The sequence below is a fragment of the Alligator mississippiensis genome, chromosome 5 (assembly GCF_030867095.1).
Source record: "Alligator mississippiensis isolate rAllMis1 chromosome 5, rAllMis1, whole genome shotgun sequence".
Classification (NCBI taxonomy): Eukaryota; Metazoa; Chordata; order Crocodylia; family Alligatoridae; genus Alligator; species Alligator mississippiensis.
In genome coordinates, this window is record NC_081828.1 from 9,346,209 (window position 1) to 9,364,462 (window position 18,254).

The 18,254-nt window shown below is 46.3% G+C and overlaps 1 protein-coding gene across 2 annotated transcripts; it reads right to left on the reverse strand.

Moving 5' to 3' along the window:
• Positions 1 to 6,140: 6,140 nt before the first annotated feature.
• On the reverse strand, positions 6,141 to 9,410 carry LOC102570096 (cytochrome c oxidase assembly factor 7). 2 transcript variants are annotated; one of them, XM_019479313.2, is made up of 3 exons: positions 9,247 to 9,410; positions 9,021 to 9,158; positions 6,141 to 7,352 (listed from the first exon to the last, which is right to left on the reverse strand). In XM_019479313.2, exons 1-3 carry the CDS (start codon positions 9,365 to 9,367, stop codon positions 6,907 to 6,909), a joined length of 705 nt encoding a protein of 234 aa, XP_019334858.1. In that variant the 5' UTR covers positions 9,368 to 9,410; the 3' UTR covers positions 6,141 to 6,906. The 2 variants fall into 2 exon arrangements, with proteins under 2 accessions (XP_019334858.1, XP_006267806.1); XM_006267744.4 differs by having other exon boundaries at positions 9,262 to 9,409.
• Between the last annotated feature and the right edge of the window lie 8,844 nt (positions 9,411 to 18,254).

The following is an 18,254-nucleotide window of genomic DNA, read 5'->3' on the forward strand; positions in this document are numbered from 1 at the left end:
CCCATGCCCGTATTACCTGATTTTTTTTCTCTTGTAGTAGCCAAGAGTTTATGGCCTTTCATAACCTGATGTGCAGTGGCCTGTTTAATACTTGTGGTTGTATTTTGATTAAACAGTTATTGAGCATTCCTTTTTTATTTCAGTTCAAGTGCTTTGGAACCCTTTGGTATGAAAATCACTATATAAGTATAGAGTTTTCTTTTAATTTACTTTTTATTTTTACAGAAAGTCTTGGCAGTTGCTAAACAGAACATCTGGATATGTTTTCTGCACTATCCATCAGTTTTTCCCATGGATTAAATGTGATTATAATTTTCATATATATATATGGAAATATATATTTATTATATCTATATAACTTATTGTTAAATTGTTCGCAAATCCCCATCACCATTCCAGAATGCCCCTGATTTTCTAATGCCACATCTTACAAATTTCTTACTAGTATTAGCAAAATGCTTGCTTGCATAAGGAGAATAAAAGGTCATATTTTGAAGTGTTGTACACTTGGTAATTCTAATTAGCATTTTAATGGAAGGGGATAACAGCAGATCAGACATATAGGATATGCTCTGAATATTGGTGTAATTACTGGATGCTGTTGTTTCAAGAGCTGATACTGAAAAATTGAAGTACTGGAGGACTGACGATAAAGGATAAGAACTAAATTCTAATTCAGAGTTAGATCTTTATATCTTTAAAGTTTTTGATGAATCTATATTCTATTGACTTGGGGACACTATTAATGCGGTGCTAGAAGTTTTAAGACAAGTACAAGTATATTTACTGTATTTACTCAATTAGAAGACAAGGCTTCCCCCCCATTTAACATAGGGAAAGAAGCCCCTTGCCTTACAATCAAGTATGAGGCAGCAGGGGCCAGGCAGGGTTGGAGCTGGAGCTGGAGCTAAAGCCAGAGCCACGGCTGCTACCCACTGCCTCCCTACCTCTTCACTCCCCGTAAATACTTCTTCATCTATTTAAATGCTTCTGACAATTCATGGCTTCAGCTTTCCCTAAAACGTTCTCTGTCTCTGTTCTTCCAAGGCTATTAAACTTCATCATAAAAGTACTCAACATTGTGTACAGTTCTGGTCTCTGCATCTCAAAAAGGTACACAGAAGGGCAACCAAAATTATCAGGGATATGGAGTAGCTGCCAAACCAGGAAAGAGTAAAAGACTGGGAAAGGAGAAGGCTGAAAGGGGACTTGATAAAGGTCTATAAAATCATGACGAGCATGGACAAAATGAACAGGGAATTGTTATTTTTCAGGTCCCAGAATACTAGAACCAAGGGGCACCCTCTGAAATTAGCAGGAGACAGGTTTAAAACTAACAAGAGAAAGTACTTTTTTATGCAACATGTAGTTAACTTGTGGAATTCGTTGCCACAGGAAGTGATGGAGGCAGAGAGCACAGTCAGTTTTAAAAAAGGGACTAGACAAATTTATGGATGATAGATCTATCAATAGCTGTTGAACAGAACAGTTGGAGATGTTTCCTCTGGCATCTCTAAATCAATAATGGTGGATGCCAGAGAGGGTAATGAACAGGGTGATAGATCACTCTAGTTCTATCCAGTTCAGTGCTAAAGCATCCACTTCTTCCAGTCAGAGACCAGGTACTGGGCTAGATGGACCATTAGTCCAATCCAGTATGGCACTTTTTATGTTCTTATGTTCTAACCTAACATGTGGGAATGGCACATAAACCCACACATGCTTACATAGGACTTCATTCTTTGTTGCCTTTCTCATCATAGTCATTAAATGTGTGCCAAGGAGTAAAACACAGCAACCAGTACCCATGAGCAGCAAGCTCAGCTCTGGGAATGTTACAACCTCACTGAACAGATGAAATGGTCATGTAAATTGGAGGGCAGTGGAGAATCAAGCCTACCACTGTAGCCCAGAAAGAGATGTGTATTTCTGTCCACCCACGCTGATGACTTCTAATTCCTCATCATGCCAGTGGCTGTGTCATAAAGCGTGCGGATCCTTGACAAAGTCGGAAGATCATTGCACAAATGCCGGTGTCCTCACTGACACTACCACCACCAGTAGAGAAGTATTGATTATTCAACATCAGCTGTGGTGGACAGGGCACTGTGTGCACATGCCTGATATACATTTACCAAAATGACTTCTGTGCTCCCAACTCAAGGACAAATAACATGCAGGGACTGGAGGAAATGCTTCAAGGACGCCCTCAAAACAAGCATAAAGTATGGCACTGACATCACAAATTGGGAAAAACTAACCTGGGACAGGTCTACATGGTGAAGCCTTGTGAGAGAAGGTACATCTTACTTTGAGGAAAACCATCTTGCCCTGGAGGCAGAAAAATGACAGAAACAGAAGGAAAGGAAACCAGACTGAGAAATCCATGGTCTGCCCCTCCCTTTAATCATCACCTGTGGCATCTGCCAGTCTGTGGCACTAAGATCACCTCTTAGCCATCAAGGTAGATTCATCTACTACCCTTTACTTGGCCCATGGGAGTGATCATCCTCGACCATGAGGGATTGCCACCACTACCACCAAAAATCTGGGGAACCAGGACAGCTTCCTGCCCTCTGCCCCATGCAGATTGGGGCATGGAGCTGGGAGGCAGCTGCCCAGGAGATGGGACAGTTCCCCTGGCCCCTGCTGCCTGGGAGCAATTTGCTCCCGGTCAGTGTCTACACATGTGGGACTGCACAGTATCTAATGTGTAGTTAATCTAGAACCTGTACCTACAGGTACTAGCAAACGGCACGTTAAACTAATTTACCGCACAGTAATTGCTGTGCATGTGTCAATGGTAGCGCTTTACTGAGCATTAGATTAGCTTAATGTGCAGTAAAGCGTCTTGTGTAGACACACCCATTGGGACTTAGGCTCCTAATTAGCTAAAGAGAAAATGAGTTACTTACCAAGTGTTTTTGGACATATTCCTTTATTTATCCTCCAATCCACTAAATGGAGGGACAAATAGTGGCAAAGCAGAGCAGAACAGTTAGCATGTCTCCCCCTGGATCTAGAGCTGGGAGTTCAAGTCCTTCCTGCTCTGGACTCGTACTTAGGATTGCTCACAGCTGACCCAGATAGGTAAATGGGTACCTGGGCTGGGCTGGGCTGGGCTGGGGAGTCAAAGGTGGTTAGCTGTGATACTAGCCACATTGCTCCTTTGTGTGCTGTTAGCTATAGAGCTTGCTGTGACTTAGTCACCCTAGCCCAAAAGGCTTAGGATGACTCTCAAGTTTCCAAAACTTTCCAATTCTGCCTTATTACTGTGTACACTGCTCTATGTGTGCTGGTATGTCTGTCACACTAACTGTACAAAACCGTAGTGATTGTGGAAGCAGTAATTTTCCTCCCAGAAAAGCTAAATTACATGCCTTTGTAACATAAGTGTAGTAAAAGTACTGAAGAGCATGAAAGAGCATGCTGATGGCTGTAAATCATGTGCGTAGTATGGCTCTTTCACCGATCATGTTAGCAAATAGGATTCTTGATAATCAAAACAATGCTGACAGTCACTTCTTATGGTCTTATTAACCATACCACCCGTCCTGCGCTGAAACGAGGCAGACCGATGTGTTTCAGTGTTATCTCTGAATGCTCCATACAAGTCTGTCAGCCACAGATGTTTGGTTATGTTGCCTGTGAGCCTTAGGCACAGCTTCTGTAATCAGTTATCCTACTGGGACAAAGTGTATACCAGCAAGGCAGCTCTGATATTTGGTTGATGAGTCAAAGATCTGAGCAACCTGGTTTCCATGACCAGGGCCCGTCTGCTCAAAGAAATGAAGAGGATGATTTAAGGTTTAAGATTCTGTGTTGATGGGCCTAATTCTTCCCTGCCTTTGACCTTTTTTAAAGGGCTAAATGCTCCAGTCTGGCACCAAAAGTAGCATTTTACACCTACTTTGCCCTGGTATAAATGAACACACAAGATGAAAACCAAAATCTGGCCATTAATCTGTTGTTTTGCTTACCCTGAAATAACGCTTACTTTTATTTTCTTTATTTGGCTAAAGAAGTATTAGCTACAGTAAGACAAAAATCACTTGCTGCCATTGCTATATCACCAGTTCCTGTAAATAGTGGGGTTTCTGTACTCTAGTGTAAATCAGAATGTTTTACCCACACTGCCATCTATTGCCAGAGTGTACATTTTATCTTATTCCTTACTAATAAATGCCTCCTCAGTTTGTATTGCTTTATTAAATACTAGCCAATTGCCCATCAAGAATGACAGATTTCAAAGGAGTGTTTGCATGACCGACCCCGAAGGGTGAGCAGGGGGTGGCCATTTAAACACTCCCACCGCTGCCACCACTGCCTCTGGGCGCAGGGGCTTCCTCACACCTCCAGGCCTCTCCTCCGCTCCCCTCCCTGCCGGCTGTCGGTGTTGTAATAAAAGTTGTGGGGTGTATGCACACGTTGGGCACCCTGCCCCACTGAGTCACAGCCAGAGCCTGCCTTGGCTTCTGCTGGTATCTGCTCATGCAGGCAGGCTCGACTGAAGAAGAAAACAACAAAAGATCAGGCTCCTCACCATTTTTTTTTCTACAATAGAACCTGCCTGCACAAGCTGTCACCAGGTCACAACCCCTGAGTTGCATGGGGCCTTGGTGCTTCCATCCACGGTAGCAGTGCTCCTGGGACCACCTGGGTCGGGTGCTAGCAGGTGGATACTGCCCGGGGGGCGCCACCACTGTGGAGGGAAGCACCGGGGTCCCCCACAGCTCAGGGACCACTCAGCCCACTGGCAGCTTGTCCCCCCACCCCACCACAGGAGAGGCAGATAAGCTCTAGCACCCCATGCACCATCCCCGTCGCCTTCCCACTGCCTGGGAATGGTTGGCTTGCCCCTGGGGCAGAGCAGCAAGGCGGCGGGGGGGGCGGCGGAAGAAGGTGGAGGGGAGAGGGTGTTAGAAGCCTGCCAAGCACAAGCTTCCCCGAGCACATCAGCTTCCAGCGCCCCATGCACCGTCAAGCTTTGTTGGGTAGCAAACTAAAACACCTCGGATGGATTTTACCTTGCTACATTACAAAGTCATTTCAAGTAGAATATGCCGCCAAGTGTGTAAATACCAACTCCATTAAAGCAGAATACGCCAAGTGTGTAAATAGCAACGCTGTTAAAGTGGTGCAAAAGGGCAATTAAGTTGCTTTAAAGGCCAATTTTGTTGCATGTATAAAGGCCCCAAATTGGCAGAGATTAAGCAGCTTGCCATCCATTTGGCAGTTCAGCTCTGTTCCAACTGGAAGCTTGGTGGTGGTCAGATGTAGCATCACAGTAAGGAATATCTATAAGAGTGCTGAAGTGATGACATGGCCTCACTCAAATCCCATCTTAATCTCAAAGCGATCTGCGATGAGGCAGAATGGGCAGCTTTATCTACACTCAGATTTTGCTGGCAGAATTTAGGGGTGTGTTCATACTCAGCACACGCCTGCTTCCTGCCAGCAGTTACTTCTCCTCTGCCAAGTGGAAGAAGGCTCCCAGTGGAAGCAAGCTCTCTAAGCTTTCTGCTGGCCACTGTGGTCCCTTCTGGAGCTGATTTCTTTCTGGGGTGCACATCACACTCTGACACCATGACTGCAAAGTGAAACCATGTAGAACCACCGCAGTACTGTAGTGTGCAAGCACTTGGGCAGCTGAGGTGTGGTACCTGGGGTTTGCTGACAAAGAGCAGGGTAAGTACAGACAAAGCTAGGACTAGGAAACAGGGCAAGAGTGACAGGAAGCCTTTCAGCCCATTCTCTTTGGGTTGGGCCTAGATGACAGGTTTGAAAGTAGCCCCTAAAAGAAAAACAAGTTAACTGCAACTCCATCATATAAAATTATTCCAGCTTGATGCTGCTTGCTTTCAAGTGAAAAAATGTACTGTGTGGTTTTAAGAGCACAAGCACTCCTTAGTGGTAAGATATAGGAATATTTCACCCTAGTTCACTGACTTATTTTGTATAGGACAAGCCTATCAGTCACAGCTTGATGGTCTCACTCAGCACTCTCCCAGATGAAGATTGAAATTTTGTCTGAGAAGGAATTTCTTGCTTGGATCACACCCGTGCATGGGACACTAAAAATAAACATAACTCTCATTCTGTAACACAATACTTTGTCATTCGTAATCAATTAGAAACCATTTACACAAAGGGCATTTAATGACATTCAGACCAACGTGAGATTTAGCTGACTCAGGAAGCCAAGATTATTCTGTATATGGATTCCTAAATGTTAAGTCTTCACTCATCACCGTGCTAACTTGTTTTTATCCCTTTTGTTACAATTCTAAACAGCGACATTTCTTTTCTTATTGTATTATTCACTTTAGCAATAAATCATCTATCTGGGTCATTCAGCAGGTCTTAATACAGCTACGGAAATGAAATTCAAAAGACAGCAAATGCTACCTTCAGTTAAAGGCAGATACACTTCCGAATCAATGGAAGGAGTATGGCATAAGAAACCAAAACCCAAGTACCTAGTTTTGGCCAAAAGGAACATCCAAGAGTGCAAACATCTTACATTTCAAAGGAAGCATTAGTCAGAAAGCATGACTGATATTTTAGGCCATTTGCATGCCCATTTTAAATAATTTTGCACAAACAAAATATGGTGCATTCAAAATCTAATTTGGTCTAGCACAACTCTGCATGCGGAAGATTTCAGCTGGAAACGAGCACACAGAAGTGGACCTTTGACATTTGCTGAATCTTGTGTAAACCTGGCCCTAAATATTTGTCCTCTGAAGTTGTGCATGTATCTGTTGAAGCCACAGAACATGTACCTGCCAGTGCAAACAGGTACTTGTCTCTTGTGAGGGAATGAGTTATGTTTACATATTATTCACTGACAAAGTTTATGCTCCATTTAGAAATGCTGTCCTGAAAGATATGGTTTAATTTGATTTACTCCCCAAATACTAATGTTGAAGCTTCCTTCTGTTCTTTATGTAGGTCTTTTGCCCTCTTTTTCAGAGCCTCTGCCTTGTCATCATTTTTATCAACCCCATCCCCCAGCTTGTACATCCGACTGGCATTGGCACATGCCCACACATGTCCCAAGTCACATGCTTTCAGGGAGTATTTCAGAGCTAAGTTCATATCCTTTGGTAGCCCAGGGGCTCCTTGGAGGTAAATTGCACTAAGGTTGAAGCAGCTAGGGGCAAAGCTGCCATTACAGGCTTTATCATAGTAGTCTCTGGCAACGTCTAGGTCAGGTTTATCGTCATTTATTCGTCCGTCATGTGCCAGCAGTCCAACATTGTGACACGCATTTATGGATTTCTTCCCATCTTTCCCACAAGACTTCAGAAAGCAGTTGTAGGCAGCTTTCAAATCTATGGAGAGACCACCTGCAGCCCCCATCCCAAAAGAATAAAACAGAAGTCAAGTGTCAGCACATACTGGAATTGAGAGACAGAGAAAAAAATGTATAAAGCAGATGTCTCTATTTTTTGAAGACTAATCTTTCATCATAGGTTATGATCAAGATTTATGGTTCCAAAGAGACCAAGGTCTATTCTGCACTAAAGCTGGACCAGCAAATCCTGCTATCATAGACATAGCTTATAACATTACCTAAATAAATATGCCAGATAAAAAAAAAGTTCTCAACAGTATATACAAGTTAGTCTCCAATAGGGATGTATGGTATAGAGGTGTTATAAAGTATACCATTCCTTACCAACATCAGAAGTTTTGGAGATTCAATTGGTAGAAGCATTCACAGACCTATGGACAAGGTTTCCTGCCTTTAAACTACTAAGGTTTGCAGTTTCTTCTTTCCTTCTTTTTTTTAAAAAGCAGGAGAAACAGTAGGAGGAGATCTGCTTGGAAAAAGCCTGAGACTTTGGCTATACATGCTCATGGCAGTGTTACTGAATGCACAACATTGAAGCAGAGATTAAGTTTAACAAAATTTACTCGTTCAATACAGACACACACACATAGAGATAGACAGACAGATGGACAGATAGGAGTAAATTTTGTTAAACTTATATGTATATGTGTGTGCGTGTATACGTGCACACACATAGTAACCAAAAGATTTGGACAGATAGATAGATGTGTGTATATATCTATCTATCCAAAGACAAGGCAGTTTAGATAACTGGTTTCAGAACACTTTATGTATTTCATACAAGGAGAAAGTGACCACCTTTACTGACAGTCAAAGATATTAGTTTGTTGAAGAGCAGGTGTGTCCATCTCTTCCAGATCTTTCCTACTTCATAGACAATTGATATTTGACTAATAATTCCCATTATTATTTTAGGTTTGAACCTGTTCTACTTAAGTTGAAGGGAACAAAAGAAGTTTCTCAATACCTAAACAAATCCGTTTCAGGCACATCACCGAATACACAATGAGAACTACGCAATTTCTTTGATTGGCTTTTAGCTAACTATTCTTTCAGGGAAAGCAATTCACCAGCAATTGATCTGCAAGGAAAAGCTCCATCTCTTTACTACGAACTGCTAAGTAATTAAACGGTTTCTGATGCAGTGACAACTAGAGATTATTCACTTTCCATCCTATTGGTTGTGGAGACTTGCCACAGGTGATCAGAAGTGCGGTAGTGAAGCCCTCTAAAAGTCCTTATGCAATATGGAGGAGGCACCAGTGTTACCTTTTTAAAAAGGTAAATCCTACAAAAAGCGATGTAGTACCAATGTATAACCATTTAGCGCTGCACTGCTTACAGAGTTTTGCTAGTTTCTGATCCACGAACGACTACATTTTTCACCTTTCTTCATCCTCCAAAAGACGCTGTCCTCGGCTACCTGCAAAGGCCTGGGCTGGACTAATCTGTACACGTACTGTGCAAAGCTGTCCTGCTTAACGGGGTCTGCAACGCCACGAGCAGAACAAGGCTCACGTGTTCCCGACATGAACTGCCAGGACTGACCTGATGCAGGAAAAGGGCATTGGGGGCTGTTGCACAGGTGTACTGGCCCAGGGCCTTGCAGGCAGCAAACCCGTGGGGAAGGGGAGTGGTGATGGGGCAGGGCCCGGCTCACCCTTGCCGGTGATGTGGTAGGTGCCCAGCTTGTAGCAGCTGTCGCTGTGGCCCCGCTCGCAGTTGTCCCGCAGCACCGCGGCGGCGCCCGGGAAGTCCTTGCGGATGCTCTCCAGGTACTCGGCCAGGCGGTGGCAGCCTGCGGGGGGCAAGGTCACCGTCACGGTCACGGCCACAGTCACAGACCCCCCCCCGCTCCCGCCCACCCGCTCCGCACCGCACCGCACCGCACCGCACCGCACCGTCCGGGTCTTTCTCGCGGTGGCACTGGTAGCTGTACTCCGTGCCCAGGTCCTCCAGGTACTGCTTCACCTCCGCCTCGTCCGTCAGGTCCGGCCGCCCCGCCATTCCCGCGCGCGCCGGCCCGCCCGCCAGGCCGCCGAGCCGAGCGCCGAGGAGTCGATGCGGCGCCGGCCCGCCCGCCAGGCCGCCGAGCCGAGCGCCGAGGAGTCGATGCGGACTATCACCGCCCCCCACGTGCAGCAGCAGCAGCCCGGGCAATGGCGCGCGGAGCGGCCGCACTGCCCTGCAGCCGTGCGAGCAATGACGTCGGCCGCCGTCCTCAGCCCATTGACCAATAGCTAAAACGCAAAGGCAGCATAACAAATACCTATATCTACAACTTCAGTCAAGTTGATGCAGTTGAATTAAACTCTTGGTCCCGAAATGATACCTTGCATTGAACAACCACCAAAAATACATAAATAATAATAAAATAGATCCTTTTCTGCAAGCTTTCTAGGAAAAGTATAGCTGGTCCAAAGCTCCCGTGGGTAGGAAATAAACCTGGTTGTTTTCGAGGCAGGTGGCCTGTGCAGCAGATACAAAACCCAAGCATCTATCTTCAAGGAGTCTTCACCCATATTTGGGGTTTTTTAAGGAAAATGTTTCATGCTCCAAGACAAATCGGTTGCACATCCAAGAGTCATATGTGGCCCTGCTACCAGCGAGCATCCTCCACCCCGGTTTGAGGCTTCAAATGTTTCCAAATCATGTGCCAGGCGTCCCCGCATGCAAGCCCAAGCCCGGAGCCTCAGGGTTCGGATGCCCCGGGGTTTCACTCACCCTCAGCCGCTGCCAGCACTTTCTTATGAGCCTGCCTCAAAATAAAGAAATGCTTCCTTTGACCCTGTTCTTGCTTGTTCACTGGCATCTTACAGCCAGCAGCATAAAATAAATAAGAAGCCTTACTTACTCACATATTTTTTTCAGTGTACAATAGTTTTTCGGTAAATATAGTTTTGACCTTCCAATATAATACTTTCATATGTAAGACCTGGCAACGCTGCTGCCCAGCCTCAAGCCAGGGTCAGTGGCACCTCTTTGGTGCCTGTGGTTGCAAAAGTGCTGGAAAGCTCTGCCAGGTTGCCCCGGGGTCCCCCAACACTGCCAGGGGGGCAGGTGTATGATCCTCAGCCACACCTGGCCCCAGCGGGCTGCATACACCCAGCCCTGCCGGCAGGGCAAGGGGCAGCCTGGATGCAGTTACGGCCTGGGGTGGCTCCTCCTGCTCCTGCTCAGGGCAGCTTCCTCCCAGGGCTGTGGGAGCAAAGCCCTTGCCAGCAAATGCCCCAGCCCAGCCCATCACAAGTCAGGCCTGTTTGCTGTGCCTTAGCAGACAGAGAGCCCAAGTCCACCAGACACCATAAGCCTCCATGAGGGGGACGCTGCAGGCTCCACATCTTGTGTCTTGGTGCAGAAGAGGGAGGGAGTGGCACCGGTTAATACGGGGGCCAGAAGAGAGCACTGCCCAGCACCCATGGCCCCTGGAACAAGTCGAGGGAGCCTGCGGATGCCAGCTTGTGAAACTGCCCAGAGACGTGAGCGCAGGAGTGGCAGGAAAATGGCCACCTCCATAAGTCAGGCCTATGTGATGTGTCAAAAGATCATGGGCTTAGCCCAGGGGTGGGCAAAATACAGCCGTGGGCCGGGTGCAGCCTGCCAACTGTTTGGATCGAGCCCGCAGGCAGGTGCCCACCAATTGATTGGATCCAGCTGTTGGCTGCCCCCTGCGGCACTCTGCATGGGGCCGAGCCCTGTGAGCCTGCCAGCCCCAGGCCTGGGCCAGTGCACACAGGTTCCCGGCAGGGCTGCTCCTCTTGTGGCTGCAGCCACCCGGGTACTGCTCGACTGCCTCCAGCTCCAGCCGCTCCTCCTCCTCCTCCTGTCCCTGCTGCGCTGCTTCATACAGGGGTGGAAGCTACAGATGGGCAGCTGCTGCCCCAGGGCACAGGACTCCAGTTCCAGTTCCTGGCTCCCTTCCACCCACTTGGCCCACCGGGTGCAATGAGCCGCCACTTGTGGGCAGCCAAGTGGGTAGAGTCGGAGCTGCATGGGCTGGGACAGGAGCTGCCTGGCTACAGCTTCCCCCCCATCACACTGGGAGCAGCACAACAGAGGCAGGAGGAGCCACTGGAGGCAGAGGGAGCCAAGCAGTACCTGGGTGGCTGCAGCTGCACTGGCAGCAGCACCGCTGGGAAGCAGTGTGTGCTGGCTGGGGCCAGAGCCAGCAGGTGCAGGTGGGAGCGTGGCACAGGCTGCCCCAGGCAGGGCTTGGCTCCGTAAAGAGCGCTGCAGGGGCAGCCACCGATGGGATACAAGAGGGGCCGACCATACCTGCATCGCCCAGGTGAGTTCTGCTGCATGCCCCCCCTGCCCCCCCACCCCTGGCTGGCTCCCAGGACCTAGTGCCCCTGCATACACACATGCACACTCACCCCCTGACATTATTCCACCCCCTCTACATACCCACACCCCCCCACATACCCCCCCCACACACAATATACAAGAGTAAGACTTTATTTTGAGCTAATCACCTCTATATACAATACCCCCAAAAACCATCAATCAGGACAAAAAATTTTTTTTTAAATAAAATTAAAATATTATAGTGGATGTTTGAGTTTTAGTATATGATTTGTATTTTTATCTATAATTTGTTCAAATTCTGAAAGATTTTGTGTGTGCAGCCCTTGACAGACAGCTCACCAAAACTCATTAAATGGCCCTCCAGACGAAATAATTGCCCACCCTGGCTTAGGCCCATCATGGAATATTATAAGCCTTTTTTAATCAGGTAGGCTACTAATGACATATTAACAAATTCCAGGGGCTAGTGATGACATATTAATAAATTCTCTTCCAAATAAAGAGAAAATAGGAAGGGGAATGAAGTCACAGGTTAATAACAAGGGATCCAGAAGCGGGTACTGAGCAAAGCACGCCGGCCAGCACCCACCGCCTCCTGAATGAATCAAGGGAGCCTGTGGACGCGGACCAGCGAAGCTGCCTGGAGATGTGACTGAAAGATTAACAGGAAAACAGTCCCATCCATGAGTCAGGAGTCCAGTCTTAGCCCCTGCCCTGAGCTGAGAGTGGTTCAAAAATCACAAGATATAACAAACGATCAATAGACAGAGGAGCGGGGTGGTTTACTTTGCATTCATATGGGTTTTGGGTTCATATTTGCAAGGACTACAGGGTTCTTTAACACAAAGGATGAGGTGTTACAATTATTTCTATGCTGCCAGGGGCCAGAGTGCTAAGAAAAAGAGGGGAAAAATGCATTGTGTAATAAGATTGTGAGTTGTCATCACTGTGTTTTGTCCTTCTGCACCGGCAGCTAAACAGTTTTAATAGCATTCAGGACAAGGGCAGCGGGTGTGCGTAGCAATCAGCAGCAGCAACTGGTCCTTTTCCTTGAGTAGTTAACTCTTACAAACAGGTTTTGAACAACTAGCTCCTAAATCTGAGCCAGGAAGGGCTGTCTCCTTGGAAATACACAGAGCTTGCTACCAAATTAAAAATGAGCAATGATTGGAAAGGGTCTGCAGATACATTCCAGCACTTAATGAATTATGGCTTACTGATGGGGCAAAGGCGCAAAGAACAAACCAACTTCTAATAGTTTCTCAAGGTAACTGTGTTGCTAAAATATCAACTCTAAAATTTGCTACATTTCAAGGAGGGATTGAATTTAAACCACAGATGCAGAATATGGCACATCTTCCCCAACATTCCAGCGTGTCCTGAATTTTCTGACAATCTACAAGGAACATGTTAATTAATCTGACTGTTAATCCTTTAGGAAGTTTGACAATAATATAATAATGAGGAATTTTAAAACTTTCTGTATAATTAAAATTTACTACAATTAAATTCTGTGCAGAAGCTGCTTATGAAGATATGAGGTTATATATTAACAATTATCTAATTGTAATGACTATAATAAATAGGGCTGGTTGCACCACCTAGTGTTGCTTGCCAAAAGTCCCAGGGTTTCAGGGGCTTAGGTCGTAGCCATGTTGATCTAAGGACATAGGCAGACACAGTTCTTTGGGTAAATCCAATAAGACCAACTAAAATAGTTGGAAAAGTTCTTCTTTGCAAACTTTTGGGTACAAACTTTTGGGTCTGCTTCCTCAGCTTAACGAAGGTCTTTTGTACCCAGAAGCTTACAAAGAAGAATTTTTCCAACTATTTTAGTTGGTCTAATAAAAGATACCAGATTTACCCAAAGAACCTTGTCTACCAAAATTTCCAGGGTGAGATTTCTTAAATGCTTATTGCTTTGCAAACTTTAACCATTTGGTGTAAAATGTTCCTTGCTGGTTATGTTTAATTCTGTTTAGTAAATTTTAGGTACAAAGCTTCAGCCATTTCTGAGGATGAAACTAAGGGAAAATACATTTTGCCCAGCTTAAAAACCCTAGTGAGCTTTCCTTCGTGATGGTTTGGTGTGCTCCTGCTCTAAAGCAAAGACTTGAAATGTTAGATGGGGGCTTGACTTTACATTAGGGATGTGCCTTTTACTGTCACTATGAAGTTCTACCCAAATTAGCCAAATTATCAGCTTTTGAAAAATCTTAGTTTGCACATGCTCAATACCAACTTCTTTGACTTTAGTAAAAGGTTCTGTTTATGCAGGACTTTCCATATCTCCCCACAGCTCCTAGCATTGATCAGCCTGTGCACACCACAAAGTAACCAAGCATGTTCAACCTTAGGACTAATGGGGCCAAGCAAGACTTTGCTACAATACTTACACCTATGAACTTCTGTGGGTGCACTGGGGCCAGGTACCAAAACAGAGAGCAAGGAGTCTCTTTCTCCTATGTATCCCAGGCATGAGGACAAAGTAGCTGCCTTGAATGCAGAGGGAACAAGAACCAAGCTGGGGGAAAAAGAATGAAGGAGTTTGGGACAAGGGGTCAGGTGAAACTTGGACTGGAGTTGGGGATGGAAAGACAGAAACTGTGAGTGGGAATTGGGAGGGAGGAGACTGGAGCTGGGGGCTCTGACAGAGACTAGCAGGCAGAGGGGTGAGGTAAAGGCAAGACTGAAATTGGTTGGGCAAAGGAACTGGAACTTGAAGCTGGTGGGAGATCAGAACTGAAAATGAGTGATGATAACTGTGCGACTGGGAACCTGGTACAATGGGTAAGGAGGCACTAAGGTTAGATAAGGAGCTGTGGGAATGTGGGCACTGGTACAAGGATCCAGGGGCAACTGGTGACATGCTGGGGAAAGATTCAAGGCAGCAAAAAGAAAAAGACAGATCAGACGAGGATCTGGAAAAGAAAAGCTGAGACTGACTGAGCAGAGACACCAGGAGCAAGAAGTCAGGGTTCTGGGTGGGTGCACTGGGCAAGGAGACTAGGGCATGGGAGAGATTTTGAACTGGGGAGATATTGGGATTTGGAGGAGGAGTCCAAAAGGGGAGACTAGGATGGTCTGGGCAAAGAGATTGGCACTAGGACGAGAAGCTTGAGGATTAAAAACTGGGACAAGATAATCAAGAAAAATGGATGTAGAAAGAGGTGGCAAGGGTAGAGGACAGACAGGACTGGGACTGGGCATGCTGGAATGGATGGTGAGAGAGAGTCCAGCTTAGGAAGAATGAACAGAAGAGTCTGTGCCCACTTGAAAACACTCTGCCTTCAAGCCTGCAGTTTCCACTGGACAGCAAACAGACAAGACAAGTCTTTTGAGTCCTCTGCTGCCAGCAATACGTATAACTCATTGGCAAAGTGTATGTCTCATCTTTTTCTAGTGCTGGTCCTGAGAGAGGAGAGCAACCTACACCTCTGTCACTACCTTCATTAGCTCAGCTGGCAGGGATGTAAGACACATGTAAAGGCTCCAACCATGTTGGTGAACCATATTGGTATTAATACTACGCTACGCAAGTTTTCAGTTTGCATGCACACAAGCAAAATCCATGCACTTTCATAGCTGGAATTTTTGGATATATGCAATTATCTCACTCAACTATTTGTTTTTAATATTGCACATGGAATTACACAAACTCGGTTGCTAGGAACCTCTTCCTTAATTTGAACATTATGAAACTGATTAGTTAGTGGTCAGGAGTAGAGTCAATGAGGCAATAGATTATGAGGTCTGGACATCACATAAGACCCAGTGAGGAAGCTCTCATTTTTTGCTGCTTCTATAGAGGAAACAAGACCTGAAATCTGGGCTAGAAGAGTGGGTGTGTATCTGGAAGAGCAGAAGAAAACAGTGCTACACGTTTAAAATTACTAATGAATTTCTGATTCTTTATGAGAGAAGGAATGTGTACTGAAAAGTTGAATAAGTAACAAAACTAGAAATAAAATTAATATCTTATCTATAAAAAACAGTGAAACTAATTTAGAGAGCTGTTGGGACTTGACAGCACAACTCAATTGTTAGATCAGGAAAATGGGTTCTCCCCTGACTCTGCCATTGGTTCACTGTGAGTTTCTGTGCCTCCTTGCTCTCATCTTAAACATGGGGCTAATACTTATTTACTTATCAGTGATGCTGTTATGATTTGTCACAAATTAATGGGTCTTATAGCAGCAGGATATGTGAAAACCCTATTGCAGTCAGTTAGAATTTCACCTAAATAATGACTGCATGAAGGAGGCCAATAGCTGTAGATTGCTTTGTCCTCTTCTGGTAAAAGGAACAATCCATTCATTTAGAAATGTGGATCTTCCATTTTTTTATGGGTTTTTTTTTTTAGTTTGCAAATAAATACAGTTAAAGCAGCTGTACCTGGAGGCAACACCTCCTTCCAAGGCACAGAAAAGTTCAAACACAAGCTCTTTGTACTTGGATTTTATCTTCATAAAGTGTTAGTATTACACTTTGCATTTCATTCTGGATCTGAAATAATTGAGATTACCAAATCGCTTTAATTAAAAAAAAATAGTGTAAAATTATAGTTGGAAAGAAGTGTTCACCATTACTGTACTATCTGTAGCCTGAACCCGCTCCTCTTAAAATCAGTGACAAAGCTCCCATTGATTTCTTTGTAGGTGTAGGAGTGAAGCACTAGAAGAGATTTATTAGTATTTACTATTTTCTTACTGGAATCTGTAAGAACTAGTATGAATGGAAGAAAGTAACTCTGGAGCGCAGGGGTGGTGCTGTGACCCATCAGCATAAAAATGAGGGTTGTTTTGGAATGAAATTCCTTAAAGATAAAATGTGGCAGGGGTTGGAGGCCATGGACAGAGCTCTGTGAAACCCCCAGAGGAAGCTGGAAGGGGGAGGGAGACGATCTTCTGAAGGACCTGTTGAAAGAAAGTATGGAGAGATCAGAGGAAAATCAGGAGGGGACAGAACTGGGAAAGCCAAAGGTGGCCAATATCTTAAGCAGAGCATGTGACAAAGGCAGGTCACGGGTGACACAGCTGGAGGGCTGGGTCTGAGGCTTGTTTTAGAAAAAATATTAGAAACTTTTCCAGGTGAGCGGGCTCTGCAACATCACTCCTGCCCGTCACCTGGGCACCGCTGGTGACTGGAGCACAACGAGGCTGCAGGCTCAGACCGTGTCTACGTCTCACAAATTCTTCCCGCGCGCATCTCCGAGAGCCAGCGTTTCCTGTTGGCCGCATCGTGCTTACCCTGCGTGGAAGACTCCATGGCACGAACTTCTGCTCTGGATGGAGCGTGATCAGGGAAGGCCATCGACATCGATAGTGCCCAGCCTTCTCCCCCCCCGCCCGAGGCCGGATGGACAGTGCTCAGTTTGTCCGTGGGCCAGATTCGCTCCCTGGGCCTGGTCCCGCATGTGGGGGTGGGGTGAGGTGGGGCCCAATCCAGCTGTGTCAGTGGCCCAGCCCCAAATGGGGATGTTAGGCCCCAGCTCAAGTCTGGGATCCTGCCCGGTATGCAAAGGCCAATAAAGATACCAGGGGTGAAAGTACAAAGAAGGTTTATTGCTAGCAATAAAAGGTGCGAGCAGAATAATTTCACGTAACAAGCACACCAGATTACTATTTCTAAGCATCTTTTATACAGGAGTTTTTTGAGCCTTCATAAGCATCCTTGTTTGCTGATCGGTTATAAGCGAGTGACGCAAGGAGTTCTTTACTGAGCATGTCTCTATACCTGTGTTTTAGCCATGTATCTCATTTACATACATATGTGTTTCATTAGCATACCTCTTCCCCACCTAGGAGCGTAATTTTTAGTATTTTAATGAGCCCTTTAACCCAGGACCCTGCTTCTGCTTTTGTTTTCAAGCCCCCTTTATCTAAGACTGTCTCCTCCTTATCATTGCAGATGGGCGTTCGTCACATAACATTCTCTTCTGCTTAGTCTTTGAGTAGTGGTTTCTAGGTCACTCCTTACAGGGAGAGGGGCACGGTCAGTGGTGAGGGAGAAGGGGAGCGGCCTGGCCCCAGTGTAAGGGTGTGCGTGGGGAGAGGGGTAGGGTGCACGCCAGCCACATTGTGGGGTTAAGGTGGTGCGTCCTGGCCTGCAAATTTGGCAGTCGAGGAGGGGCGACAGTGTTATTCGGCACTGCTCCCCCGCCAACACATTTCCTGACCTATGGGGAGCCCCGCGGACCAGATGCCACGGCCCCGCGGGCCACGGGCCAGAGGTCGAGCAGCCCCTGATCTGAATCGTGCCAAGGACACATCCTTTGATTTTTGCCTTTTCCAAAAAAAAAACCCAACTCGAGGCGCGGCGGCGCTTTTCTGCTCCTCCCCGCGGGGACGACTGCGCTACCCCAGCCCACAGCGCTGCTGGCCCCCGGCCTACGCCCAGCCCCACTGGGATCCTACAAGCCTCCCTCAATACCACTAAACGCAGAGCATGCGGGAGGTGGCGGCAGAGGGGCCGCACCTTGGCACCCTCCAGGCCACCACTGCCCAGGGGGAGCAGGATGCGCTCCCCAAAGCCTAAGGCAGCCCACGGGGCACTGAGACTTGTCTGCGCTGGGGGGGTCCCTAAG

Excerpts from the sequence above, each read along its gene's own strand:
- LOC102570096 (XM_019479313.2), bottom strand. The coding sequence starts at position 9,367 with ATGGCGGGGCGGCCGGACCTGACGGACGAGGCGGAGGTGAAGCAGTAC. Across the intron at positions 9,159-9,246 it reads GGACGGTGCGGTGCGGTGCG|GCTGCCACCGCCTGGCCGAG; the intron begins GTGCGGTGCGGT and ends TGCCCCCCGCAG. Across the intron at positions 7,353-9,020 it reads CTACCACATCACCGGCAAGG|GTGGTCTCTCCATAGATTTG; the intron begins GTGAGCCGGGCC and ends TGGGGGCTGCAG.